The sequence below is a fragment of the Natator depressus genome, chromosome 6, assembly GCF_965152275.1.
Source record: "Natator depressus isolate rNatDep1 chromosome 6, rNatDep2.hap1, whole genome shotgun sequence".
In the NCBI taxonomy this organism is placed as follows: domain Eukaryota; kingdom Metazoa; phylum Chordata; order Testudines; family Cheloniidae; genus Natator; species Natator depressus.
In genome coordinates this window covers 27457487-27476677 of record NC_134239.1, presented here as the reverse complement: position 1 = coordinate 27476677, position 19191 = coordinate 27457487, and the positions used below count along the sequence as shown (strand labels likewise).

Sequence of the window (19191 nt, the reverse complement as noted above, 5' to 3'; positions counted from 1 at the left end):
AGGAAGGTTCCATCCAAATTTGTCATTCTGTTTATATAAGTGCACATGACCTACAACTATGATTAAAGCAGACAATCTACGACAATTTTTGCTTTTTGGCAATTAATGCTTGTGAAAAGACAAACTGACCACACTGCGTGAGAAAGTCCACTTATGAGCATGCAAGAGTATCACACATCCATATCCAGTGACAACTATTTGCCCTTTCAGATCCAGACAACCCCTGAATTAGAGGTTTTCCCAATTTTCATTTAATTGAACTGTATAACTGCTGAACAATGGATCATACTAAATCATAGCTTCAAATACGTAGAACTGAATTATAGGCAAAGACCACAAAGAATTAAGAAGTTGAAGGGTTGAAGTTGTAAGGATGCAAAAGCCACAACTGAGGTTCTTTTCAAAGCCATTTAACATAAGAACGGCCATACTGGGTCAGACCCTCCATCTAGCCCAGTATCCTGTCTTCTGACGGTGGCTGTCAGATGCGTCAGAGTGAACAAACAGAATAGGGCAATTACTGAGTGATCCATCCCCTGTTGTCCAGTCCAAGTATCTGGCAGTCAGAGGCTTAGGGACATTCAGAGCATGGGGTTGTATCCCTGACCATCTTGGCTAATTCCCATTGATGGACCTATCCTTCATGAACTTATCCAATTCTTTTTTGAGCGCAATTATAATTTTGGCCTTCACAACATCCCCTAGCAACGAGTTCCACTGATTGACTGTGCCATTTAAATGAAATGAATGCTACCAATATGTAGATACAGAATAGAGATTTTAGCAGCAGTTTCACCGTACCATAGAATATCAAACATGATGTTTTCTACTGCTTTGTCATCCTACATATATTATCAAGGTCAAAAGTAATTCATAGTACCGTGCCAACTGCAGACAAATGGAAGCATAACACAAACCAAAGGAAGGTAGACAAAAAATAGGATTTTCAATACCAGAACTGGTCATGGCCCATGTAGAGTATCCAGTCTTTGACACTGGGAAGCATATTAGAGTGCACATTGTTTTGCAGTGCTATACTACTGGGAAAAGATTTTCCTGACTTCAGATGTTGATTATTAAGGGCCTGATCCAATGCCGATTGAAATCAGTGGCCATCCTTCCACTGGCTTCAGTGAGAATTTAATCAGCCCCTCAGTGCTCTGAAGAAAAGGGATTTCCAGCCCTCGTAGTGGATTTAGTGTAACTGTAGATATGGCTCCCACTCAAATCAATGTCAAACCTTTCGTGCATCTTTCTAAGCTATTTGCCTCAGTAATATCCTGAAGAATCACAAAGTTCATGAAAATGGAATTTTTAATTAAATTGCTTAAATGTTTAATTAAGTAAATGGTGCCCAGATTCATCAAAATAAAACCAAACAATATGAACAGAGATTATAACTGTCATGTATGGAACCCAACTACTACAGCATGAGAAGAATGACTGCAGGTCAACAGTGGCATCAAGTGGACAAAGACTTACAATCTACATACCACACAGACTATGCTGACAGCTTGTGCCACACGCTCTCAAAGAAACTGCGGAACCACCTGATCAACATCCTCTACAGCAAACAGGGAAAGATTAAGCATGAGCTCTCAAAACTGGATACTCTCATAAAAAACCAACCTTCCACACAAACTTCCTCGTGGCTGGACTTTACAAAAACTAGACAAGCCATTTACAACACACACTTTGCTTCTCTACAAAAGAAAAAGGACACTAAACTTTCTAAACTACTACATGCCACAAGGGGCCACAGCAATGGTTCCTTCAACCCACCCAGCAATATTGTTAATCTATCCAACTATACTCTCAGCCCAGCAGAAGCAGCTGTCCTATCTCGGGGCCTCTCCTTCTTCCCCTCCACCCCCACGAACATGACACAGTTCTGTGGTCCTAGAATCCTATTTTCGACATCTCCGACTCAAGGAATATTTCCAACACACCTCTGAACAACATACTAACCCACAGAGACCTTCCTACCAAGACTACAAAAAGAAGGATTCTGGATGGACTCCTCCTGAAGGTCGAAACAGCAGACTGGACTTCCACATAGAGTGCTTCCGCCGACGTGCACGGGCTGAAATTGTAGAAAAGCAGCATCACTTGACCCATAATCTCAGCTGTGCGGAACACAATGCCATCCACAGCCTCAGAAAGAACTCTGACATCATAATCAAAAAGGCTGACAAAGGAGGTGCTGTCGTCATCATGAATAGGTCGGAATATGAACAAGAGGCTGCTAGGCAGCTCTCCAACACCACTTTCTACAAGCCATTACCCTCTGATCCCACTGAGGGTTACCAAAAGAAACTACAGCATTTGCTCAAGAAACTCCCTGAAAAAGCAGAAGAACAAATCCACACAGACACACCCCTGGAACCCTGACTAGGGGTATTCTATCTGCTACCCAAGATCCATAAACCTGGAAATCCTGGGCACCCCATCATCTCAGGCATTGGCACCCTGACAGCAGGATTGTCTGGCTATGTAGACTCCCTCCTCAGGCCCTACGCTACCAGCACTCCCAGCTATCTTCGAGACACCACTGACTTCCTGAGGAAACTACAATCCATCGGTGATCTTGCTGAAAACACCATCCTGGCCACTATGGATGTAGAAGCCCTCTACACCAACATTCCACACAAAGATGGACTACAAGCTGTCAGGAACAGTATCCCCGATAATGTCACGGCAAACCTGGTGGCTGAACTTTGTGACTTTGTCCTCACCCATAACTATTTCACATTTGGGGACAATGTATACCTTCAAATCAGCGGCACTGCTATGGGTACCCGCATGGCCCCACAGTATGCCAACATTTTTATGGCTGACTTAGAACAATACTTCCTCAGCTCTCGTCCCCTAACGCCCCTACTCGCGCTACATTGATGACATCTTCATCATCTGGACCCATGGAAAAGAAGCCATTGAGGAATTCCACCATGATTGCAACAATTTCCATCCCACCATCAACCTCAGCCTGGACCAGTCCACACAACAGATCCACTTCCTGGACACTATGGTGCTAATAAGTGATGGTCACATAAACACCACCCTATACTGGAAACCTACTGACCGCTATTCCTACCTACATGCCTCCAGCTTTCATCCAGATCACACCACACGATCCATTCTCTACAGCCAAGCTCTACGATACAACCGCATTTGCTCCAACCTCTCAGACAGAGACAAACACCTACAAGATCTCTATCAAGCGTTCTTACAACTACAATACCCACCTGCTGAAGTGAAGAAACAGATTGACAGAGCCAGAAGAGTACCCAGAAGTCACCTACTACAGGACAGGCCCAACAAAGAAAATAACAGAACGCCACTAGCCACCACCTTCTGCCCCCAACTAAAACCTCTCCAGTGCATCATCAAGGATCTACAACCTATCCTGAAGGACGATCCATCACTCTCACAGATCTTGGGAGACTAGCCAGTCCTTGCTTACAGACATCCCCCCAACCTGAAGCAAATACTCACCAGCAACCACACAACAGAACCACTAACCCAGGAACCTATCCTTGCAACAAAGCCCGTTGCCAACTGTGTCCACATATCTATTCAGGGGACACCATTATAGGGCCTAATCACATCAGCCACACTATCAGAGGCTCGTTCACCTGCACATCTACCAATGTGATATACGCCATCATGTGCCAGCAATGCCCCTCTGCCATGTACATTGGTCAAACTGGACAGTCTCTACGTAAAAGAATAAATGGACACAAATCAGATGTCAAGAATTATAACATTCAAAAACCAGTTGGAGAACACTTCGATCTCTTTGGTCACTCGATTACAGACCTAAAAGTTGCAATTCTTCAACAAAAAAACTTCAAAAACAGACTCCAATGAGAGACTGCTGAATTGGAATTAATTTGCAAACTGGATATAAGTAACTTAGGCTTGAATAGAAACTGGGAGTGGATGCGTCATTACACAAAGTAAAGCTATTTCCCCATGTTTATTCCCCCGCCCACTCCCCACTGTTCCTTAGACGTTCTTGTCAACTGCTGGAAATGGCCCACCTTGATTATCACGACAAAAAGTCCCCGTCCCCCCCCCCCCCCCCCCCCGCTCTCCTGCTGGTAATAGCTCACCTCAAGTGATCTCCTTACAGTGTGTATGGTAACACCCATTGTTTCATGTTCTCTGTGTATATAAATCTCCCCACTGAATGTATCCGATTTCCATTTCCACTGAATGTATCCGATGCAGTGAGCTATAGCTCACGAAAGCTTATGCTCATATAAATTTGTTAGTCTCTAAGGTGCCACAAGTCCTCCTTTTCTTTTTGCGAAAGACTTATTAGCAATTTTGATTTCTTCTAGTAGCAAGAATTCTCAACTACTGTTAACTCTTTCGCCACATAAAATATTTAAGAATACATGTGGAAGAATCATGGGAACTTGGGTCATTCTGCCTCCTGAGAGAAAGATGAGTCACCTCTCACCTCCCTAGTGTTATCAGACTAGAGCAGTCTGCTCTGTGGAAAAGATCAAGAAGTTGGTTCTTATCTGGGGACTGAACTCACACCACTGATGCACAGATAATTTGCTCCAGTGAAACAGTGGGAGAAGGGAGGCCTGCCTGTCAACCTCTTTTAACAAAGCATGCTGCGAAGGGTAAGAGTCTGAGGCCTTATCAAATACAGGCCTTTTTCTTTTTTGTGACTGTGGAGGAGGACAATGCTGAGGAAAAACGGTGCTGGCTGCTATACCGGGAGGAGAATGCAAGTATAGATCCAGAAGGATTTTCTCACTTGGAAGACTATCTAGCTATCTTTGGTACTTATCTGGCTCCCATTATCATATCATTTGAGTACCTCACAATCACTGGTGTATTTATCCTCACAACACCCCTGTGAAACAGGGAGGGACTATGAACCCCATTTTACAGATGCAGGAACTGAGGCCCAGAGAGACTAAGGCCCAGATCTTCAAACATATTTAGGTGCTTAATTCCGAAGGACATACAGGGATCTATTACAGAAGTGGGTGGGCAAGGTTCTGTTGCCTGCGATGTGCAGGAGGTCAGACTAGATGATCGTGATGGTCCTGACTGAATGGAGACTATCAAACTTGTTAAAAAAAAAATCAAGGTTTTCTATAGCAGCAAGTGCAGACACGCTTTTAAAGATGCCTAGTGGGTTTACCCGAAGCTCTAGATGGAGCCCTGGGAATGATCAGACTTGACAAGTTTGGGTTACACTCACTCATCCTTGTTTTGGAGGGGGCAGACTGCCTCATTTGTCGCACTCCCCCTCTCCAGGCCCTCTTAAGCTCTGCTCTCCTCCCTAAGGTCCCACATTACATTAAGCGTCCCTCTAAGAATGTTGTGATTTTGTGAGCCTCACCCTGCTTGAGATTTAAAGCTATACCAACACCATTTTTAAATAGCACTTAATACACTGGTAAAGTTGCTCCACAATGCACATAGCCCTCAGGGGAGGGCTTAGGGAGTTAGGGGGTCAAGCCAAGAACCTGGACTAGGATTGCTTGTAGCTTTTAACTAACTTTTTAATAATTGCTGCTTCTAAAGCAACTGAGACATGGATATTAGCCCAGCTTGCAGAAACGGGGATTTACAACTAGGCTTATTTAAAACAAGGAATAGTGACCCACAGTGGATGACAAAAGTGATTGATCCTTGGCCCTTAAGATATTTTGTGCCACCAGGGCTGCACAAAGGGGCTGAGTATTTCCCCAGCACAGGGTTATCCTGGAGTGGTGCAGAGCTGCCAACCCTTCCCGACCCTTGGTACAGGGGCCATTGGGCATGGAAAGCATTCTACGATAGGCAGCAGGCAGATTTGGAGTGTACTGCCTTCTGCTGATCCCTGACCAGTGAAATACAGGACCATTCTAGCCAGTGCAAGTTAGAGAAACCCTGTGGCTGCTCTAACTGGTGCCAGGGGCTGATTTGGCCCCAAGATCAGGCAGCGGCAGCTGAAAATTGCACCCAAAGAATAAGGAAAGAGTTATATGTTTGTACATTATCAAATGAGGGGAGAACAAAATACCCCTCAGCAGCTGAATGAATTGTTATAACTGCATGACAGAAGTAAAAAACAACTCAACCACTTACCCAAATTTTGTGCTGAGTGTCCCACCCAGAGATGATCCAATGATTACTCCTATTCCAAAGCAAAGTCCAAGCTTCCCTAATGCATCTGCACGCTCAGCATGAGTAGTCAGATCTGTAATGACCATCTGAGCACCTACACAGATATTTGAAGAAACTTAATAAGAAACACTGAACTAAAAGAAACGTATTCTGGTGTCTGAATGATAAATCTATTCCTTGAGGTGACCATGCACAAATGCAAATGACAGAGCTTTCCCAGAGGTCAGGCCTTGTAACACTGAGCCAGATCCTCATGCAATGCCCCACTGAATGGGAACTGACCCCAGGACCTCTTCATCTAAAAGCACAAACTTCTACTATTTGTGCTTAAGGCCTGAGGGCCAGATCAACAAAGAGACTTAGGCTATGTCTACACTGCAGTTAAACAGCTGTGGCTGGACCATGCTGGCTGACTTGGGCTCACAGGCTGTTTAATTGCAGTGTAAAAATTGGTTTCAGAGTAACAGCCGTGTTAGTCTGTATTCGTAAAAAGAAAAAAGAAAAGGAGTACTTGTGGCACCTTAGAGACTAACCAGTTTATTTGAGCACGAGCTTTCGTGAGCTACAGCTCACTTCTGGCTCAGAGCCTGAGCTTTGGGACCCTCCCACATCGCAGGGTCCTAGAGCCCAGACTCCAGCCCGAGCCTGGACATCTACCCTGCAATTAAATAGCCCCGCAGCCCGAGTCAGCTGGCATGGGCCAGCCTTGGGTTTTTAATTGTAGTGTAGACATACCCTTAAGCACTTAAAACCTTTTGTGGGTTCAGCCCAGAGTCCAGTAGTCAGGAGAAGGAAAAGACTCAGAACCTCTTATGTGGACCAACTGCTAATGGGGGTGAAGACCTCCGTTGGTTTAAACCAGCTGTGTGTAATCCACACGAACACGGTGTGGGTCTTCGTTACCCCCACTGGCGATACTCCATCAGCAACGCAGATTTACACCAGCTGAGCATCTGGCCTGATGGTTTTTACTGGACGCAAATGGCTGGAGCAAAACAGAATGGAATGGTGCGAATGAAAGCCACTGTAATGCAGCTTGCCATGTCTGAGGTACTCACTAATGCTGACGTGCAATTTGCTAGGCCGTGTGTGACCGCATGTTGCTAAAAAATTATTCTGGGACAGTTCTTGCTTCGGTGAACGCAGCTGAGACATTTGAAATGGCTGCACTGCAGTGAAGGACATATGCCGTTTATTTTATTGATACGGTTTATTCCATTGGAATGAATTCTGGTCTGCTAAAGAGACACAGCTCTTACCTCTGTCATAAAATCAGGGCATGGAAAAACCCACTCACCCACTGCAAGTTGCAATGAGCGGGGCCAGGGAGCTTTTGACCTCCTGTCTGGGGTAGAGGGGGAGGAAAGGAACAGAGCTGCTCAAGTGCGGCTGTTCCTTTAACAGGAAGGCTGGGAGGGAGCAGAGAAGCTCAGGCATCTAGTTCTTTTTCTAAGAGGGTGTGAGCTGGAGGAGCGATGCTTTTAACAGAATTAGTGGTGGGCATGGAGCAAAATAGCCTGTGAGCTGTGGCTCCTTAAAAAGCATGGGGTGGGGGAGGAAATCTAAAAGAATAGGGCCCAGATGGATGAAAATGCTGGGAAGCAGAGAGCTTTGCATCCATTCAGGAAAGCAGCGGAAATGGCGGCTGCACAAGGAGAGGTGCTGGGGGTGAATTGGTTTATTGGGGGGAACGAAGATCCACGGCTGGGGGAGGGGGGGCATAGTAAAGTAGCTTAGTGCTCAAGCAAGTGGATATCAGTGAAACTTTTCAAGCCCAAGTAAAAATAATAAACTATGCTTTGCACTTCTAGAGCACCTTTCATATGAGGGCCTCAGAACACTTCACAGACATGAACAAATTAAGCTTCACAACACCGTGGTGTGGTGTGGTGTGGCCAGGCCAGGAGGTTAGCATTGTCATCTTCCATTTTACAAATGGGAAAGCTGAAGCACAGAGAGACTAAGTTGTGATGCTGTGTGTACGAAAGATGACCATTTGTATCATTGTTGTTACTACTGTTAGACAATTGCAACAAATCTTGCACAAAGTATGGGGTTAAGGAAAAAGTTATGATTTACTAAGTACGATTATCCTATTTATATGCATGTATCATCTTTGTATCTAAAGCTATGACTATTGGCTATATATGTGTATCTCCAACATGTGTGTTGTTCCTGGGTGACACTCTCCAAATAGATTTGCATCAGGACTAGACAGCTATGTGTTGATGGGCCATTAAAGACACACAGCTCACAACGGGCCATTGAAGAAATTTATCCTGCCCAGTAAGCCTTTCCAGTGGATGCCTCAGAAAGAATATGGGCAATGGCTGCCCCTGTGAGTCAGCAAAGCATGTAAGGACATATGACCCTGGACTCCATCTTGGGCCAGTAACTTTCTGTGAACTTGGCTGTAGGCTTTGTTTGGGACAGTAAATTTCCATGCACATGGCAAAGGATATAAAAGACCTCTGAGAGACCTCCATGTTGCCTCTTTCCTGCTCTAATTCTCTGGACTGTGGATTTACAACTAAAAAGAGCATCTTGAACTGCGGTCTGAGGACCTTCCAATCTTTTGGATGTTACCAGAGAGACTTTACAAACCAGCAGCCTATTCCATCACGGCTACAAACCTGATATAAGGACTTTGCAATCATTTGTATGTATGTGATCTATTAACCATTTATAACTCTCTTCTTCTATGAATAAATCTTTAATTAGTTTACTGACAATGTGATATTTGGATAAGATCTGAGATTCAGAATGACCTGGGGATATGTCTCTCATCCTTTGGAATGAGTAAGAACCTCACACATGGTGAAATTCGTTTTCGATAACCTTTCATTATATTAGACTAGGTTGTCTGGACGGGAGCCAAGGACTGGAATGCCTAAAGGGAACTGTGTTTGGCTTCTGGTTAACCAGTGTGGTACTGCAGAAGCTCTTTTGTTACTGCCTTGGAGAATCTAATTATAGAATAAACCACCAGTTTTGAGGATTGTCTGCCCTGTTTCTTGCAGTCTGCCCTGAGTGTGGCATTCTCAGTGTGGTCTATCCCAGGCACCCGATCACATAAGTGACTTGCTCTAGCTCACACAGCAAATCAGTGGCAGAGCTGGGAATAGAATTTCGTTGTCAGGCATCCCAACAACCTCCTGTAACCGTTAAACATGGTGCCTCATGTTGTTAAAATACAACTACTCAGAGACTGATGCTGCAACCCTTATTAGTCCTACTGACTTTAACCTACTCATGTGAGGAAGAATTGCAGGGTCAGGCTCTACAAATGGATTGGAAAATACAGAGCCCAATGTTCGGGTCATCTTATCATGTCATTACCTGGTAGCCCATGCATGAACACGGATGGAATTCTGGACAGGAAGAGAAGTGGGACGCTGGTGGAGATGGACAGTAGCAGAAAGAAGGCAGATCCAGAGAGATACGAAAGAGTTAATGCAGCTCGGGTGCCATACTGGTCAGCAAACCTAGCATATAAATTATGCAGCATTTTAGAAATGGAACTTTTTAGCAATTGTAAATACAGTACATCCAGGTTGGCAACGCTATACTGTCATCCCACCCACCCACATTGATCAGATTTTTCACTTTTGAAAACCTGGCCCCAATTGTGGGTGCTGAGCACTTGAAAAATGTGGCCCTGTGAGAAGTCTGAAGCTTTGTCTGGACTAGGATTTAGCAGTGTGGTGTTACGCCCTTTCAGCTAACATAGTGCCTAATGCATTCTAAAATTTGGTGCTAGCATTTTCAGACATGTGCGTTAAAATGTTTTAAATCTAACCACACACACCTTTAAATCCTGGTCTAGACAAAGCCTGAGAGTGCAGTAGAAACAGTTATTGGTGACTAGACATAAGTCTAGTCACCACAAGCTAGGTCCTACGAGGCTGTCTGTTTAAAAGATTCAATTAATCTTCATTTTGTTTGGGTTTTCTACTATGGTTATCAAAAAATTGTGATCTGGCATAAAAATGAGTTATGTTAAACTAAGGAAGCAGAGAATAAAGTAAGGCGTGGCCTAAAAAAAAGACACATCAATTTCACTAAGAGATGATTTTAAACTGATTTACATTAAACCAGTGCAACTTGTGTGTGTAGACAAGCCCTCAGTAAATTTGGGTTTTTGCTGTTTGTAATGCCAGGAGACCAGTTCATGAGATGATCTGGAGTTTTTTTAAAGAAAAAAAAAAATCTAGCAGCTTCAGTGCTTGCAACTTCACATTAGTTTTAAGCAAAGTCATCCAGATACATGGAAAACTGACTCATTCTCATACTCTGAGGTTTGAAAAAAATGCAGTTAGTGGATTTGTTGTGAATCTCTATTTCCTCATTTTTGCATTTTAGCTAAGATATGGCATTCCCCTTTATATATCTACTTCCCCATTGGGACAAACAGTTCTCACAGTATCACCCTGGGTGAAGTTTCAATCTCAGATTTGCACAGCAAATTTTGCTTACAGCACAGCTACTTTGATTTACAACAGTTAAGGATCTGATTCTAATTAGACCCCTGTATTTTGTTCCCCTCATCCCTGCATGCATCTCTCATTGCTATGAGTGGGTATTCCACCCACAGAGAAAGAACAGAGCTTCAGAAGTAAGACCCGCTTTTCACAGATGCAGATCAGAATTATTTTCTATAAATTTGTACATTTATAGAAAAAAAAATCACTTGAATTATGCCACTAACACCACCTCAGACTTGTGGACAAGAAGGAATTCATTTCTGGGCTGTATTGGTAGGGAAACTGACTATTATTATTAGTAATAATAATTTCTCTCCTATTAGCACCTGTTAGCCCTACTGTGCTAAGCAAGAGATAGTCCCTGCCCTGGAGAGCTGGCAAAGGAAACAGAGGCACAGAAAAGCAACCTTCCCAAGGTCACTGAACAGACCAGTGGCAGAGACAGGAATGTAACCCAAGTCGCCTGCATCCCTGTCCAGTGCCCTACCCACTGGACTACTCTGCCTCTCCTTTTGTGCATCTCTGAACAAGGATAATCTATTATCTGCTGTATATTCTCCATATCTATTACGTTTTTCAAGGCCATCTCCTCTTCTCTTTGGAGCAGGAGTACGTATCCCATATCAGCAATTTCCTGCAACTGCTCAGAGGCAGAAACACAGGAGATCCTCAAGTCTTTCCCCCGCCTTCCTTTTGCTAGGGCTGTTTGAACTGTAAATATAGAGTCCTCCTGATTCTAAGCTCACTGACACCAGTGTAAATCAGGAGCAACTGCACTGAAGTCATTTGCTGTGACATAGTGCAATGCCGGTATAAATAAGATCCGAATCAGGCACAGAAATTCTATGATTTCCACTAGAACGATTTATTAATAACATTGGTTAATAACCAAAAAAAAAAAAAAGGCCAAGTTACACTCATCTTCTGGGTTTCCCAGTCTTGCTCATGTTCGTAAAGTTACTTATATGCGTAAATGATTGCAGGATTAAGGCATTAGATTGCAAGCTCTGCAAAACTAAATGTTTTGGCTAAGCACACTGTCTGGATCCAAATAATCAAATTTAGAGAAAAAACTAATACAAAAGCCATTCATATGTTACAATAGTTTTAATTAATATTTATTTCTCTGTAGCCTGTTTAGTAAATCCAAATGGCTTCTTAAAATATTTCCCAAGATTCAGAACGAGGAATGAAGTAGATTTATTTAAAAAAATAAATAACTCTGATCTTCCCCAGGAATGGAAGGTTCACAAGAATGGTTCTTATTTACCTTCCAAAAATAGGACCTCCCAGAAGTTGCAGAACGCCAAAGGTTGTCTGGAGGTAGCCAAATCCAACTGAATCCAATCCCAGGCTCTTTGCCAAGTACTAAATAAAGCGGAGAAAAAGTGAAGTATGTTACATTTCTGAATGTTAAAGAGCTTAGTAAGTACAGGACTACTATAGTAATAAGTGAGCATGTGCATCCGTTCAAAATAAAATCACATTGCTTGCCCACAGATACAATATAGCATGAGGAATATAAAGGTTATTTGATAAAAATCAAAAGTCTCTGGCCCGGATCATCAGCCAGCGTACATCAACGGGGCTCCGCTGAAGTCACCAATTTACATCAGCTGTGGACCTGGCTCTCTATTTTTACACCATTGCATGCAGTGTTGCTGTAGCTGAGTCAGGATATTAGAGAGATAAGGTGAGTGAGGTGATATCTTTATTGGACCAACTTCTGTTGGGGAGAGAGAGAAGCTTTTGAGCGACACAGAGCTCTTCTTCAGGGCTGGGAAAGCTACTCAGAGTGTGACAGCTAAATACATGATCCAACAGATAGTTTAGCGCAGGGGTTCTCAAACTGGGGGTCACGAGGTTATTACGGGTAGGGGGTCGTGAGCTGTCAGCCTCCACCCCAAACCCCGCTTTGCCTCCAGCATTTATAATGGTGTTAAATATATAAAAAGTGTTTTTAATTTAAAAGGGGTGGGGGCCACACTCAGAGGCTTGCTATGTGAAAGGGGTCACCAGTACAAAAGTTTGAGAACCACTGGTTTAGCGTAAGTAGCTAGCACATATTTTAATGGACCATTCAAGGTGAAGTGGCCGGTTAAAATCCCTATAGTCACAGGACAAAAAGGGAGAGGGGATCAGTTGTTGTAATAAGCCATAAATCCAGTGCCTGTATTAAGATCATGATTTTTAGTGTCTAGCACAGAGTTATACATTTAAGCTCCCAGTGTTGTACAAGGTTTCCTTTGAGGATGAGGATGTTCCCCCATGGCGGATATGGGTGTTTTTGTCTTTTATCATTTTTCAGTGTGTAGTGATTGCCTGGTTTCATGCACATTGCTGTAAAAAGCCATAAATGAAGTGCACCCAGTGCACTAAATGCCCCAATAATAACGATCTGTAACCCACAAACTCCCTTGACTACAGGGGCGTTAACGGGTCACTTCACCTTGAATTGTCCCTTGAAATATGTGTTAACGACTTATGCTAAACAATCTGTTTGGCTTGTTTCAGAGTAGCAGCTGTGTTAGTTTGTATCCGCAAAAAGAAAAGGAGGACTTGTGGCACCTTAGAGACTAACAAATTTATTTGAGCATAAGCTTTCATGAGCTACAGCCGATGAAGTGAGCTGTAGCTCACAAAAGCTTATGCTCAAATAAATTTTTTAGTCTCTAAGGTGACACAAATACTCCTTTTCTTTTTGTTCAGCTTGTATTTAGCTGTGACACTGTTGAGTACCTTTCCCAGACCTGCAGAAGAGCTCTGTGTAGCTGGAAAGCTTGACTCTCTCACCAACAGATGTTGGTCCAATAAAAATATATTACCTCACCCACCTTGTCTCTCTGTTTTCACACTGGCATTTTGAGGCAGACAAGGAAGTTCTTAACAACTCAGCTAATGCTGAAGGGGATAATTTAACTTTACCCCTCGTTTGCCTTTCGATATGAAGTGCACATCACTCTGAGCACCACACAGGAGGATCTTGTGGATCATGTCATCATGACACCCTATTTAATCAAGCAAGCTGCATTAACAGCAAATATCACATAAACAAAATGGCATCTGTACTACCAGTCCCCTCCACATCCCAAAGCACCCTAAAAAAAGCACCCTAAAAAACCTTGTGCCCAAAGGACAGATGCCTCAGACTCAGGCTTTTGCTTTGTAATGTTTAATGCAAACGTAACATTTTGAAGCTTCCAAAGCACTTAATACCACCTGTGCACAGAGTCACCAGCCCTGTAACTCTGACACTTTCACTACCACTAAATACACTAAACACATTTTGTAAATGAGAGAGCCACCTTGCATTGCCATATGGTGTATCCTGGGACTGTTCATGCTGTGATACTGTGCACTGCATAAAATTAATTTGCCTAAAAATGTACATATGTAGAAAATCACTCAAACTACAGCAAACAGCTTCTTTCTTGTAGCCCAGCCTATACACTTGTAGCCAGCCAACCCTTAATACTCCAATGTGAGTTCACCATCCTTGGGTATTTAGAGGGACATTATAAATGCAAGACATTTTACTGTCTGGACAGTTTTACACACTATTTATTACAACCAGTATTTGAGAATACTGCCGCTGAAAGAGTAAAGCAAATAATATATCTAGCATAGGTATTTCTGTGGGTTTAATCTTTGTATTGGAGAGAGCTTGGTGAATAGTCAGAATTCCTTCTGTGTGGAAAGTTAGTTTTACTTAGTCTCATAGCCCAGAGTGATTACATCAGTCACCCACAGACAAGCACTAAGAGACCATGCAACAGAGCAGCCACTGTTGGATTGGTTTATGAAAGGGGGGCACAGAGTGGATTGTCTCTGGAGACACAGAGATGGGAGAGAGCTCTCATAGCAGGCGAGAGAAGAAAAATGAGGACAAGAAAAATAAGAGGAAGAGCTCAGAGCTGTGAGTGGAGTGGGAACTACATTTTTACTTGATAATATCCTTTTAAAATGACCTGAAACTTGATTACTGCAGCATCCTCCAATCTGGCTTTGGCATCTGCAACTCTGTGCCCTCTAGGCCATTGAAATTGCTGCTACAGAGATCATCTTCTTGACTCATTGCTCTGATCACACCAACACTACTTTTGAGACCCACCCTTGACTTCCCCTCCTGGACTGCATCAAACACAGATTTCTTGGCCTTCCATGCAGACACCTTCACAATTCAGCCCTACCATAACTAATCCGTCCTATTGTCTTAATGCAACCTCCATCCCCACCTCTACTTGGACAACAGGGCCAGTTGCAATCTTCCACAAACACTTTTGCTCTCTCTACCACGTAGCCTCTTACATGTGGGGAAAGTGCCCTGTCAAAATCTGTAAAGCCACTATTTTATCAACCTTCAAATCCCTCCTTAAAACTCACCTCTTGCATGGTTTCTACAGAAAGCTGCCACCCGAGAACCACTGGACGAGTGGCGCGTTGTGATTACAGGCTCCTGATTGGCTTATTACACATACGTACTGTGCACAAAGCAGTCTATGCTAATATATTCTATTATTGTTACCCTATGCTCCCTCCCCATGCTTGCTTGTTAGTTCACTACCTACTACAGCTTGTGTTTTAGATTATAAACTCTTTGGAGCAGGGACTGCACTTTGTGTTTGCACAGGGCCCAGCATAATGCAGCACACGTCCGACAGAGGCCTCCTCCCACTACTGCAATATAAAAAATAATCATCTGCCTGCCGTGCTTAATTGGTAATGAAAGAAGTGCCAGGGCTCAAGCAATTTCATAATTGATGCGGCAAGCCCAAAGGTCCCGGGGATATGAACTGCCAAGCCTAGAGGTGCCGGGGCTCAGCCTGACAAGCCCTGGTACAAATTAAGTACTGTCTGCCTGTCATTAGTTATGTGCATCTATTCACCGAATGTACATGGAGTGCCATGTGATAGGCCAATACATTCACTTACATCTGACTTTCTAGTCAGATCTAAACTTTCTCCCCTCTTTCCTGGTAGAAAGTCTCCTCTAATGTTGTTGAAAAACTGAATAGTCTGTATTGAAAGAAAGTGGTCTGCTCTATTAAAGCAGGCTCAAATGGTACTCACTGGAATGATCCCAATCTGCATGAACAAGCAGGTTAGGTCCATGGCTGTGATCAGATAAGTGAGCCGGATCACTTGCTGCTTTTGGATCATATTTTCTGGCTTGTTCTGGTCCTGCAAGATCGCTCTCTTGAATATCAGTTCCTGTTTCTCTCCTCCAGAGCTGGCCCCTTCATTCATGCACACTGCCCAGGCTGAAATGTAACCTGAAAGGAACTTTTAGCTAGGCACATAAGCTCATTTACATGCAAGGTGCAAAAGTCACATTTGCAATTTGAGGCTTAAGGGCGTGAAAGCTGCTGAGTCACTGTGTTTTGCTGAGTCTTTTTCTTTTATTTCGTTTTTACAAATGGAGACCTTCTGTATTATCTTTGATCCCGGCATTAGAGTGGACCGCTTTAATGACAAGGAATCTCATTCATGTTTCTTGTTCTAGACTTAACCATTGGATTAAACAGAACTGTTGTAGTGTTAAAGAAGAAGGTCATCTTCAGAATCCCAGCAGAGCTGCAGTTGAACTCAGTACCAAAGGGCTAAAATTATAGAGCACAACAATCTCTCACTTTGTAATTGTTACTGCATCAACACCTTAAGGGTATGTTGCAGGGGTGGCAAACCACAGCCCGTGGGCTGGATCCGGCCCGTCAGGGCTTTGGATCTGGCCCATGGGATTGCCGCCTCCGTGGTGCCATGGGCCCCGCGCCCGGAAGCGGCCGACACCACATCCCTGCAGCCCCTGGAAGGGGGAGGGGGCAGAGGGCTTCGTGCGCTGCCCTCGCCTGTGGGTACCTCCCCCGGCAGCTCCCACCGGCTGGGAACAGGGAACCGCGGCCAATGGGAGCTTTGGGGGAGGTACTCACAGGCGAGGGCAGCGCACGGCGCCCTCTGCCCTCCCTCCTCCAGGGGCCGCAGGGACATGGTGCCGGCCACTTCCGGGAGTGGTGCGGGGCCAGGGCAGGCAGGCGGGCAGGGAGCCTGCCCTGGCCCCGGTGCGCGCCACTGCCACCCTGGAGCTGCTTCAGGTAAGCAGCGCCAGGCCAGAGCCCGCACCCTGAACCTTCCTGCACCCCAACCCCCTGCCGCACCCCTCCTGCACCTCAACCCCCTGCCCTGAGCCCCCCTGTGCATTCCTCCCTGCACCCCTGCCCTGAGCCCCCTCCCGCACTCCGCACCCCTTCCTGCACCCCAACCCCCTTCCCTGAGCCCCCTCGTACACCCCGCACCCCTCCTCTGCCCCAGCCCTACATTCATGGCCCTGCATGCAATTTCCCCAACCAGATATGGCCCTCGGGCCAAAAAGCTTGCCCACCCCTGGTATGTTGAGTCACCACTTTTTTTCAGCTGACCGTTTTGGCTTCTCTAAGTGCTGCCTTTTTAAAAAACAAAAAATGGCAAGCCAAAATAAACATGATTAGTATTGATTTTAAAAAGTGGAAAATGAAACATGATGTGGAATCACATTCAAGCCCTGAGTCTTTGTGCTACTTTTAATGGATCTGTGCAGACATTGGACCAACCCCTGCTCTCTCACTCATAGACATGGAAGGTAATCTGCAGCTACACCTAAAGCGGAACTGGACCCTAGGGCTCTAAAAGGGAACGTAAAGGGCAACCTGTGATCTTGAGGGAAGACAGCGAGCCAACAACTCAGAGCTTTGACTCCAATGAGAAAGTGCATTTACTCCATGCTTTTAAGGTTTCAAATGGCTGATCAGGTGCTCTCTTACTAACTTAGTCATGGCTTTGCCCATTTATGGCAGTTAGTAGATTGACATATGCCATGTGTGCTTGTTATTATTTAATATTTATATTACCATGGGGTCCAGAGGCCCAGATTTGGGATCAGTGATGTATTCATAAATGTTAAGGCCAGAAGGGATCACTGTGATCTACTAGTCCAGCCTTAATGCGGGGTGCAGCCCTCCGGTGTGGCATAAAGGACTGGCTGAAGGGGCCAGGTGGAAGTCACGTAGATTGAGATGAGGACTAACAACACATGAGGAGATTGCAAGGCAGGTAATGGTTTCATTTTCCTGATGGTGGTTCAAGTTTTCCAAAGTTTAAGAAACACTGGTCTAGTCTGACCTTCTACAGCACAGAGGCCATAGAACTTCAGCTGGTGATCCTGCAGCAAGCCAGGACCCCGCTGTGGTAGGAGCTGCACAAACACACAGCCTGCAAACACTCACATGTGACTTCACTGACACCGAAGTCAGTGAAACTAGTCCAGGATTGCCAACCCCAAGTGATCAGAATTCACCCGTCAGGTCCCCAAAAGCCCAGAAGATTGGCTTTAAAAAAATCGTATAATTTTAAAAACAGTAAGATTTTGTCCTCTTTTTATTTACCTGTTGATTTCTGAACCTGTAGGGTCACACTTTGTAGCTTTTTTCCTCCAATAAAGGCTGGAAATTGACCTCATTTACCTGACTCCAGGAGCTGAGGCTCTAAGAAAAATACCAAATTTTGCAAGACTCATGATAAACGGTGACAATGGCACATCTGTAAAATGACCTGTGTGTGTTTGCAGGGTTGGCTCCATAGAGGGTGTCATGGTTCTTGTAACTCTGTTGGGGAGGCAGATTGTAAACACTTTGGAGCAGGGACCATCCTTTTGTTCTGTATTTGTACAGAGCCTCGCACAATGGGGCCCTGGCCCATGACAAGGGTCTTAGCCAACACTACCACAATACAAATAAATAGAGAGGTTTCATGTTACAGGGGGAGGTGTTACCATAGTCAGAGAGTTCAGAGCAACACCATATTTTGCCAAATGAGCTGCAGCATGAAGAGCTGAAAGCAAAACAGAGAAGAGACATGGTTATCGACTCTGATATTGTAAACGCCGTGCTCAAGTAGAGTCAAACCCCTATACAACCAGGGTCACATTTGTCATTGAAGAAGAGGAAATTACTTACAGGCTGACAGTTTTGTGGAAGATTGGTGCTAACATTCAACTCATCTGAGCATGAAAGAATGGGTTCTTCAGCAGCTGAATTTCCTGGAAGAGAGCAGCAAACAGCATAAAACAAACTTCCTGGTTGAGAGTATGATGGGAGAGGGGACTGTGAACAAATTATAACACTCAATATAAGAGTAAAATTAACAACAAAAGTCTGTCTTAGAGATTTTGAGACCATCAGAAATCCAGTCCAGACAAAGAACATGTAATTACTTACTGCTGACAGGAAAAGCTGCCGACCTGCACTTAAAAATCTTCAGTGAGTTGATTGATCAGCATGTCTAAATTGGAGCTGAAAACAGTCTATGTAAAGGCTACCAAAGAAATTTGGTCACACACCCCACTACTCCTCCCACAGCTGTGCTCCATACTGCACTGCCAAAAGGAGTCTGTATGCAGTCTCCCTATGTGCACTTTGGATTGACCTGATGTTTACTGGCACTAAGAAAGGAACTGAGATGAGAGGCCAGTTTTCGCGTCTAGCCTGTGGATCAAGGTACCGAAGGGACAAGACTCTGAAAAGGTTACACCTAAAGT

At 44.3% G+C, this 19191-nt stretch overlaps 1 protein-coding gene across 2 annotated transcripts in view; it reads right to left on the bottom strand.

Annotated features, from left to right (window-relative positions):
• Window positions 1-18704, bottom strand: part of SLC67A1 (solute carrier family 67 member 1) — a 106440-nt gene extending 87736 nt beyond the window's left edge. Inside the window, exons 1-6 of one of the 2 annotated variants that reach the window (XM_074956916.1) lie at window positions 18611-18704; window positions 18427-18485; window positions 15696-15898; window positions 11896-11993; window positions 9481-9626; window positions 6103-6235 (exon numbers count right to left, since the gene is read on the bottom strand). In XM_074956916.1, the coding sequence (XP_074813017.1) occupies window positions 6103-6235; window positions 9481-9626; window positions 11896-11993; window positions 15696-15898; window positions 18427-18485; window positions 18611-18645 (674 nt within the window). In that variant the 5' untranslated portion in view covers window positions 18646-18704. Of the gene's footprint in view, window positions 1-6102; window positions 6236-9480; window positions 9627-11895; window positions 11994-15695; window positions 15899-18040; window positions 18367-18426; window positions 18486-18610 lie in introns of those variants that run through there. The other variant, XM_074956917.1, reaches the window with a different exon arrangement.
• Between the last annotated feature and the right edge of the window lie 487 nt (window positions 18705-19191).